At 42.4% G+C, this 11,165-nt stretch overlaps 1 protein-coding gene across 1 annotated transcript in view; it reads left to right on the top strand.

The window, feature by feature from the left end:
• Window positions 1-5,266: 5,266 nt before the first annotated feature.
• LOC145906907 (protein NLRC5-like) overlaps window positions 5,267-11,165 on the top strand; it is a 50,663-nt gene continuing 44,764 nt past the window's right edge. The window contains exons 1-2 of the mRNA XM_082994368.1: window positions 5,267-5,285; window positions 5,457-7,105. Coding sequence (XP_082850494.1) covers window positions 5,267-5,285; window positions 5,457-7,105 — 1,668 coding nt within the window. The remainder of the gene's footprint in view (window positions 5,286-5,456; window positions 7,106-11,165) is intronic.

Below are 11,165 nucleotides of genomic sequence, written 5' to 3'. Positions count from 1 at the left end.
AAAGCGTTGGTGATAAAAGGAGAAACCGTTCTTACTTGATTGCTGCGCAGGTCTTGCTGAAGGCATTTCACGCTTGCAGACTTTTGAAACGAAAAATTGCTCGCTGTTTCTTGCCTTCCAAAGTACGTCGGCACGTTGTGCTAATTGCCTTGGTTCGACCAACGTCTCTTTTGTCAACACGAGCCGAATATCTTCTGGCAAGGTTCGAAGAAAAATGTAGTGAAACAAAAAACATGGCTCATGATCGGCCATCAGGGACAACATTTCATCCATGAGCTGCGATGGTGATCGGTTTCCAAGCTCGTAATGTTAAGCAAGCGTGCAGATCTTTCATACTCCGTAAGTCCAAATGTTCTAAGCAAGCGTTCCTTAATTGCTGCGTATTTCTTCTGCTCAGGCGGACTTTGAAGTAGATCCAAAAGGCGGCTTGCCGGTAGTTGGTCCAATGCTGACACCACATAATAATACTGCGTTCTATCGCAAGATATTTTGCGCAGCGTAAATTGAGCTTCGGTTTGTTGTTTCAAAGAAACAGCAGTGTGTAGTACTTCTTCTCGATCTTGCATTGTCCAGGAAATATCGTTTCTTGGCGGTCGGGGTCACCAAAATGTGGCGTGCTTGCTCTTTACTCGTCGTAAATCGAATGATGCGAACATGGCGTGACACATGACACGTGAGAGTATCGCAAGAAAAAGGCAACACGCACAAAAACTTACACATCCCGCGACGGTACATCTTCACAACATATTGTGTCGCTACAGGCCCGACATTGGAGGGATAAAAACAACTCGCAGAAAGGAGTGCTGGGATTGGTTGGAACGTATATTTCTGGAGACGGAGGCTGCAGAAATCTTCCTTCTTCCACCGGTTCCAAATCTTGGTCAGAAACGTATCGAATGCGTAACTGGTCAATGTGACGTCGCCAGATTGGACCTCGGGAAAACACTTTTACATAAAACATTCGACTGCCAAAACATTTAATAATAGTGGCAGGAACCCAGCGACCATCCTTGCTGTGTCTCGGGCCCATGTATAAAGCATAACATGGATCTCCAGCTTCAAAAGAAATTGTATCTTCGGATTTTCGTGTCGGCCTTACTTGATTACGTTGCATAACGTGTGCTGGTGAAGGTAACAGAGTATCAATTTTGCTCGGATTTGTCTGCCGTTAAGGAGTTCACTTGGTGAAAATCCACTAGCGTTGGGAGTACGCCTGTACTGCAACAGAAACTCCTGCAATGCTTCTTTAAGGGGTTTGGAAGACTTCTTCATTGCCTTCTCAAAAGTTTGGACCAATCTTTCCGCAGCGCCATTGGTTGCAGGAAAATACGGTGCTCCTGTCAAATGTACGATGCCCCTTTGCTTGCAAAATTCTTGAAAGTCAGCAGACATAAATGCTTGTGCATTATCCGACACGATAGTGTGTGGGTAGCCGAAATGAGCAAAATCTCTTTCCAGCAATTCCATAGTGGTTCTTGATGACATAGATTGTGTTTGATGTACGCAAGGGTACTTTGAATATGCATCGATCATCAGAAGCCAGTTACTTCCCAGAAAGTTAACTGCGTGATCGATATGTAATCGACTTCATGGCTTTTCTGGCATCATCCATGGACGAACTGCTAACTTTGACGGGGCGTTTTGGTGTTCGGCACAAGTTTGGCACTTGTGACAAAGAACTGTAATGTCATCATCGATATTCGGCCAGTAAACTGCGGTCCTCTCCAGCTGCTTCATTCGTTGGATCCCAAAATGTCCAGTATGTAAGATCTGCAGAACAGTAGAACGAAGTGATTCCGGTATGACTAACCGCGAACCATATAGTAAATATCCGTAACTTGTACTCATCGAATCCGCTACTTTGCGAAACTTGGCAACTGGGTCACTGTTTGGCAAAGAAGATGGCCAACCCTCTCTTGTAAAGCGCATGACTTTGGATAAAACTGTATCTTTTGCAATTTCTTTTCGGTGGGTTGCACTTGTAAACTCAGACTGGTGATTGCACAAACAATGTCGGTGTCTTGTGCACTTTTCTCTCTGTCAAAGTCTGCATCTTCCCCAACTGGTAAACGACTAATTGTATCGGCATTCGGATGTTCCGATGTCTTCCTGTATTCAATCTCGTATTGAAATTGACTCACAAGTGCCCACCTTGCTAGGCGGTTAGCGGCTAAAGCAGGTGTCGCTTTAGTGGGACCAAACAAAGCTATCAGTGGCGTTTGGTAGGTCACCAAAACAAATTTCCTGCCCAAAAGATACTGGTAAAACTTCTTCAGCGCGAAGATAATTGCAAGAACCTCTTTCTGAATTTGGCTGTAGTTGCGCTGGCTTTTGGTTGATGATTTTGACACGTTTGCAATTGGCCTCTCGCTTCCATCTGGATAGCGGTGAAACAGAACTGCTCCAATTCCAACGTTTGCTGCATCGCAGGAAATTCCAACAGGCAATGAAGGGTCGAAATGAGTCAGAACTGTGTCAGCTGAAAACCATTCCTTCAATTAGCAAAATGCAGCATTCTCGTTCCTGCCCCATTTCCACGCAACCTTTGACCTGGTAAGTCGATAAAAAGGTTCCGCAACATTTGCGAATTGCGATGGCAGGAACTTGCTGTAGAACTGCACTGAACCAAGAAATGAACGTAGACTTGGCACATCTTCCGGTGGTAACATGTTGACAACCGCATCCAATTTTGAACCTTTGGAAATGCCTTCTTTGGAAAGTATGTGCCCCAAGTATTCCGCTTGTGGTAATGCAAATTTGCATTTCTCTATACCACAGCGTAAACCCTTGTCGTTGAGCCTTTGAAGAAGTTGGCGAAGATTGTGAATATGTTCTTCGGCCGTTGATCCGCTAACCAAAAGATCATCCAGATAGACGGTTACACCTTGCAAATCTTTTGTACAGTCGTCCATTATCGATTGGAAGTAGCCTGGAGCGGAGGTTATACCAAATGGCAAAACGTTTTGCAATAGAACACCTCTGTGCGTACTGATTGCCAGTCTCTTGCGACTCTCTGGCCCCAATCGGATTTGGTTACAGCCAAATCAGTTTTTGTAAAGCTGTATCCACCTCGCAACTTGCGCATTAAGTCTTCAGGAAGTGGAAGTGGGTGACGGTACGTAGATAACTGCGGGTTAACGGTTGCAGAGTAATCTACGCAAACCCGTATCTTGGCTTTGGTTTGTCCTGGAAGCAGCGACTTTCGTATTGGAACCACTGGTGTTCCCCACTTGTTAAATTTCACAGGGGTCCAAATACCTCTTGCGATGCCTGCGTCATATAGGAGGTTGACATCGTCTTGTAACGCGAATGGAACAGGTCTCGGCTTGCAGAATATGGGTTTCACGTCCTTCGTAAACTTTACCTCTAGTTCAAAATCCTTTAAACATCCCAATTCGGTCTTGAAAAGATCTGGGTATTGTCCACAAAGTTGTTTGCAAGCTTCTTGTAAATGAGTGTCCGGACGGCTATCGTCAGCTCGTCGGGACTGTGAAGTAGCTTGTCCAACGAAATGTGCAGGGATTGGATAGCGCATCGTCCAGGCAGATTTAAATGCGGCATTTGGGAGACGAAAAACTCCACCTTGCTCATGTTTGGTCCATGTTGAACTTTTGCCTCAAACGCCCCCACAATCGGAACAATATGTTCTGTCGCTGAGTTGAAAAACGTTTTTCCAACTTTTCTCCACGTCTCGACAGAAATAAAGTTTCCGTTTGTTGCGGTGTCCATCTCCAATAGACGTGCTTTGCCGTTTATGGTAACGGTTACCTCTAACTTCGTAGGTGAAATGGCTTGCGGCATGATCGAAAACAACAAATTGACATTGTCGTTAGATGCCCTCTTCTTTCTGCAAGCTGCTTCCAAATGTCCCAAAAGCTTGCAAAAACGGCATGTTGCTGTTTTATATCGGCAATTGGGTGCAATATGATCTGCCTTTCCGCAGCGGTAGCAAGAAATCTTCTCCTTGAACTGACCTTGAACAACAGCAGTTTTCTTTGCACCCCGAACTTTATGCACCTATTCCCTTGTTCCATAAACGGTTTCCTTTGCAACCTTTGCAGCGTCTCCAGTTTGCATGGCAACTTCAATAGCACGCGTAAATGTCAGCTCATCGGCGTTGATTTTGAAAATTGCCTTCAGCACTGCTTCATTGGCTATGGAGCAAATAAACCTAGTGCGCAGCGCATCGTCCAGCTGGTTTCCAATCAAGGAAAAATCTCACGAGACTGCGTCGTGGCGAATGCGTGCAGCCAATTCTTGCACTGTTTCCCCTGGCTTGCGTTCCATGTTGCTCCAAAACTTGAAACGTTCCCGAATCACAAATCGCTCTGGACCGACCTGTTCCTTCATAAAGGCTTCGATGTCTTTAATAGAAAGATCGTTGACGGTCTTTGCAGGAGAGCTTTGTCCAGCCAGGTTGGATAAAAGCTTGTACGTTGTGGTAGTTTTGTTGGTCAAAAAACCTGAGCAACCCTCGTTTCTCGTACAGTATGTGTCCGTATAAACGTAGTAAACCTCGACCAGTAGTCGTCCCACAACTCCGATGTTGCGTCAAATGCCGAAAAGTTTGGCGTAGCAACGGAAGGTGCAGCGTTTCCACTTGAACCAGCCTTTTCAACTAGCGCAAGAATCAACTTCATTTGTTCTTCGTGACACTTACGTTGTTTTTCTCGCTGTTCATCGTGACTCCTTTGCTGCTCTTCTTGCTGTTCATCGTGACGCTTTTATTGCTGTTGTAACTGTTCTTGAATGAGCTTCGCAACTTTTTCCATCTTCGGGCGAACAAAAATAATCAATACCAAACTGCGTGTACCTCGTTCAGTTAGTTGATCCCGTCCTTGTCGCCAATAACTTTGTTGTGTTTCTTTATATTTTGTTCGTATCGTTGCAAATCATAGAATGAAAAACAAGGCAAGCACACACGCATTTATAGGGAAGTAAATTGCATTTCAAGTAACACGCACAAATAATAATCACATGAAAAGGACTACGGCACATTCCACGCATCACGCGACTGTGGCATGCAAGCGCATTGTTGCCGCCGTACGTAATGAGGCGTGACCTCAACACTCTTCATGGGCGTCGATTATTTAACGTTTTGTGAATTATTAGGGGTGACTTTTTCAGGTTCACGCAACAATGACGATTTTTACCATTATGTTACAACAACTGCTGCGCTACGTAACAATCCACGAGACACTTGTGTTTGTCTTGATTGTGACAGTGATAACACAGGTCTTTTGAAACTACCTTAACGCATCGTATCATGTGTGTGGCACCGTGTGGTCAGTCACTCGTAAATCGACGCTTATGTTCAGCATCAACGACAAAACAATTAGTTTTTCTCAATCAAATCAGTTATGTGACATCCCAAACCAAAATGTACGCATTCATTTCTTGTTCTACAAAACACCTGACACGTTGTACAAAAAAAAGTTTAAAAAACCTTGTTGTAGGCGAAGAACTGAAGTCAACTTTAAAAATAAAAGTGAAATCCATCGCCAGTGAAGAATCATCACTTGCAGAAATTACCCAACGAAACATAACACCAGTCAACCTATCCATAGTCAGCAAACCACAACAAATTGATGACGAGTTTCAAGCAGAAGGACATTACCATCGTAGAGAGGAGTTGGCTAAAGTTTACGATCGACCATCCGGTGACATCAGCCCTGAAGAACTGTTTACTCGTGCAAAGCAAACAGCACAAAGAGAAGCAGAAAGGAAATTTAAACCCGAACAAGTGGAAGCAAAACTCGAGTACGTGGAAAAGCATGGAAATATTGTAGGTGTTCTAGGTCAAGCGGGCATCGGGAAAACGACTTCATGCAAAACATGGGCTTTACAAGCTTTGCATAGAGAGTTGTTTGGTAAAATATCCTTCATCTTCTACATTGCAATTCGAAATATAAATTTCAAAACAAGCATGACTTTCCTTCGGTTTCTCCTCCACGCCATGCTGCTTAGCTGGGAATACAATCCAGAGGTAGCTCAAGGCATAATGCAAGCCATCAATGGTGATCCAGATGTTCTCTTGGTTTTCGACGGAGTTGATGAAGCAGCTTTTAAATTCTCAAGTAAAGTTCCAACTCCCCTCTTGGATGAAAAGAATAAAGCTGAAGTTTATCTCAAGCATTTATTGAATGGATATTTGCTCCCACGTTCCCGGAAGATATTCACGTCACGACCAGCTCCATTCTACAAACTCCATCCATCACATCGACCAAGGTTTATTGCTCAGATACTCGGCTTAACTCCAAACTCACAGAGAGAACTTGGACAACAGATATGCGGTGCAAGATATGACTCTGTACAGAACAAACTTGAACAAAACACCAATATGTTCTCTTATTGTTACGTTCCGGTTAATTTCATACTGACCGTCAACTATCTGCTGAGTCATGATGATGATATTCAGCATGTTTCGCTTACCCGTGTTCTGGCATCTACTTGTGTTCAATACTCACAAACTGAGCACTTGAAGAATGAAAATCCACAGTTGAACAAACTTTCAAAACTGGCCTGGGACGGATTTCGGAACAAGAAAGTTGTATTTAAAGTACAGGATTTCAAAAGCGCAAAACTGAATGACTCAACAGTTCATGCTTTTCTGAATACCTCAATTACAAAACAGGGAAACTTAAAGTTGACAATACTGGACGGACATAAACGTAGATATTTTTCACATCTCATTTGGCAAGAATTCTTCTCCGCGGTTTACCTGATGACGATCATGCCTTTAAAAGAATTCAAGAAACAATACACCCGACTTACCAAGGACAGATGGGAGGTTGTTGCCAAGTTCGCGTTCGGAATTTGCGATTCTTCAGTTTTCTGCGATATCGAAGCCGTAGTTCCTGGATGTTCACGTGAAGATTGGGAAGCGAAGAAGAAGCTGCTGAAGAATATCGCGACGTCGTGTATGGAGGAATCAACCAACCAAGCGATGCTTCGATGTTGCAGCTGGGCTCATGAAGGGAACGATGAGGAGATAACTTCAATCGTGTCCGCCTTACTCCCTGATGAGATCGACCTCAGTAACTCATCGCTCCATCCGACCGACCTCGAGAATCTCACCTTCGTGATTCAAAGAAGAAGCAAACCGGTAAGATGTTGTTTATGCATTTCTGTACTCACGACGGTCACCCTTAGGAGGGGGGCGCGGGGGACTTACCCCATGAATTTGGATTGTTGGGGACGTAATATAATTGGCCCGCCAAAAACCTTACAGTATTTAATGTTTGGTGTTTTAACTCCCTCCAATATAAAGTCTTATTCGTCGGATAAATCAATTATTTTTAATTTATGACGCTACCAGACATGGTGTTAACTTAACGCAAAACAGATTTTCTCTCCTTTCATTGCAATGTATTTTTTCGGCGATATTATTCGCCATCATATTATTGACGGCGATAATCGAACAGAGTTTAAGTGGTGTCAGATATAAACAACACATGGTGCCCATTCGAACAAACACGTATTCACGAGTGATTTTCTACTCAGAAACGTAATGGTGCAACATGGGTAGTGTTGTGGTAAACGTAATAACGGTCGGGATTCGTGGCCGGGATTTTCTGGGTTCAAATCGAGATGTAGTCCCAAAAAAATGAATTGTGCTAACGTTTGTTGGAAAGGCTTACACATCACTTAAAAGGAGTTTTATCCAAAACAATATTCGGAAAACCGACTTAAATTTTAAATAACAGGGCGGGTGATAAGTGCACGTGGTGAAACTTCTCGCTTCTCTGAATGTAACTTATGTTTGTTTAAACTTTGTATTTCAACCAAAACACGCCATTATATTCGTATGAAGCAAACTCTAAACAAAACGGTACGACATCCATATATACCATTATCTGTTTGATTCCTTGTGTTATTCACACCATGTATTACATGGATATTATTTCACTCAGCTGAAACTTCTCAACGTATCCCGCAACAATATACTAGAGCGTGGTGCGGTTTACCTGGCCGACTGTATCGGAAATATTGAACAAGTGGATCTGTATAAATGTGGTCTGAAAAACCTTGGTGTCAAACATCTGTACGAGAAGATTAAACTGCTGAAGAAACCGGTGAGTGATTTCATGTCTTTCCAAACGAACAATATTTATGTTTGTATTGCAATGATGCGTCCAACATGCACGAAAATGACAGATTACCAGAGGTGTTGTGCGTTAGGTTCATTTGTTTTATGAGAGGGGCCGAGTGACGCAAAACAATATAACCAAAAAAGCAGGGGCACATTTTGAATAATTTTGGCAAATTAAGTTGTTTTTTAATCAAAACATTCTGTCACGATGCAGGATTTAAGCTCTACTAATTTGATTTGTCTGAAATGTACCAAGGAAACTAAGAATAAGCTGCTGAAGTATCTCGCTTCGTCGTATATGGGGGAACCAACCAAACAATCGATACTTCGATGTTGTAACTGGGCTCAAGAAGCGAACGATGAGGAGATAACTTCAATCGTGTCCTCCTTACTCCCAGATAAGATCAACCTCAGTAACTCATCGCTCCTCCCGACCGACCTCGAGAATCTCAGTTTCGTGATTCCAAGAAGAAGCAAACCGGTAAGATGTTGTTTATGTATTTTTGTGCCAGTAAGATATTAGTCCAGTTATGAGACAAACATAAATGAAAATTTATCATGAGCGACAAATCATACATTACTTGACTGTCAGGGATATAGGAAAAAATGCAAGAGTTTTCCAACATATGGGTCGCATGCTATTCATTTTTTGGTGGCGAAAAATCTTTGGATGTGTTTGGTTTGATTTATAATACCATCGATTATTAAAGTCAACTGATGGATTAACAACATTAAAAAATCGGTTTCACCTGCACGGGCATTCTCAGATTCTGCAAATACGAAACTGCAAGTAAACACAGAAAGCTATACGGAAATTGGTAAGATAAATAAAGAATGAAATAAAACAAATCAAAGTAAAAAGCAAAAATTCCCGTACTGCTGTCTTCCCTATGCACTACACTACAATGGAAGGCGTTGCGGCTCCAGTGGCGCTAATATAAAATTGGGCAAATGACATGAACACGCAACGCAACAACACCACAGCGCGAACGTACGACGTAAACACAACACAGAACGTGATAAGAGGAATGATCAAATCCAATGAACAGAATTACGTTGCAACCGAAGAACACAGCAATAAAACGCCAAGATATTGTTCCCCGAATTCTGGGAATGATCATTTTTTGGACTTGCTTCAGGTTTATTCATTTGGCTTCACAAACATCCCGTCTGTTTACCATCGGTTGTTTCACAAATATCACTGCAAAAGAGTTGTCAATGGGCCTATGTTGACCTGACGAGGGGTGCGCGCTTAAATAATGGTGGCGCAGCGTCCGTCTTTTCGGTACTCCTCGTTTTGCCTATTGTCACGTTCCAATCTGACTTACATTGCGCCCATCGTTTTGAGAAACTATTTTTTGTCTGACCAACGTACTGCTCATGGCAGATTTGGCACGATGCAACATAAATGCCATAACTTGCACAGAGTAGATGCTGCGTTAGTTTGCATTCTTTACCTGTTTTCGTCGTTAAATTGGTGGTTTCAATAACCATAGATTTATGGTTGCCATGATGTCTGCGCACCGTTTGCAATTTTTTGTTTGCAATGCAAGTTGCCGATAATTTGTCAGAATATTTCCCAAAGACGGCGGTGGTTTGTGAACAATTTTCGCTTGGCTTTTCAATTATTTCTCTTTGTACATTAGTTCGAGCACCTAAGGAAAGGGGATGCCCTAAGCAATCATTGAGATTTTGTCCTTTTTGGTGGCGTCACGAAAGAGTTGCCCAATTAACAGGAATCGAGGTCAGAGTTCTGCATCTTCATGAACTTTATGCAAGCTGATGTGAAAAATAACGTCGAACACAGTGCAATTTCAAATGACATGTTTTTATTCGTTGCAAATGAAACTTGTATCATGGAGTAAATAATACATAGGTGATTCCATAAATCAAAATGAACAAGTACCGGTGATAGCGGAAAGTTGCATTGTCAGATACCGGACAAATACCAGACAGTTCTATTTGTTCGTCCCTAACATTGGCGGTGGAACCGGTAACTGTATCACATTGCAAAGGACTTACAATCCTACCAATGTTCAACTCGTATTTTTAACAACACGGGCGATCCATTTCTCCATATTTGGAATACTGCACACCTGTGCTGTAGTGCATACATCGATAAAAGTCTTTTAATTCAACAACAAGACCAACGTCTACTGGACCAGTAATTGGGGATGGTCTGCTGGTGATTAGCAATCCGTAACAGTATTCGATTGTTATGATGTTCGATTTCAAATGGAGTTCAACACTCTTAACGCCTAGTGTCCACTTGCGCCATTTCATTTTCCTAGAGATGAAGATTTTACCATTCTCCTACGACTCAGACAGTGTCTGGTTGGACGCACAATAATTCCCTGTCCATCATCAGGTTCACAAACGTGGAAGGGTTCGCTTGACAACTGACTTGGTTGGGTAGATTTGCGCGTTTCAGTTCGTAGTTTCGACCTGCATCGCACGACAGTGGCTGTTAGTTCTTCTGTCGATTCGTTTGTGTCTCAATTCTTTCTGAATCATTTTTATTCATCTTTTATTCAAGGTTCATATGATTTGCAATGAAACCTCCAAGGCGGCTGGGCTATGCGAGTCCAAGCCAGGTTAGAGCGCTTCAACAAAACATGATATGGTGAAAACTGAAAATAGGCTTTGACCACCAGGTATCATGATGAATTATGAATCTGACGCTCTTCTGGTGGAGAACAACAAATATACACCTTTTGTTTAAAAAAGATTGTATTTTCTGACGTTTCACCTGTACGTACGACTAGGCTTCTTCAGAGAATAAAACAAACACATTAGCGAAGCGAACCCACAGCGCATAGAAATTGAGCGACGAAAAAGAACAAAAAGGCATAACAGCTAAAACACAGCGGGACATAAATCAATGGACAACATCGATCACGGGTCAAACGGCCATACATGGGAAACAAAAGTCACGAATTGTTACGGGCGAAATTGCTGAACACGGGCGAAAGTACTTTTCAATCGTTCCGATTTAAAACATTCGGTAGCGAATTAATATAATAATTTTTCACAACCAACCGTTTTACAAAAAATGTTTCTTGTTTTAATACTT

The sequence above is a fragment of the Ascidia mentula genome, chromosome 6 (genome assembly GCF_947561715.1).
Source record: "Ascidia mentula chromosome 6, kaAscMent1.1, whole genome shotgun sequence".
In the NCBI taxonomy this organism is placed as follows: domain Eukaryota; kingdom Metazoa; phylum Chordata; class Ascidiacea; order Phlebobranchia; family Ascidiidae; genus Ascidia; species Ascidia mentula.
Note: the sequence above shows the minus strand (reverse complement) of the source record. Positions and strands in the feature narration are given on the sequence as shown.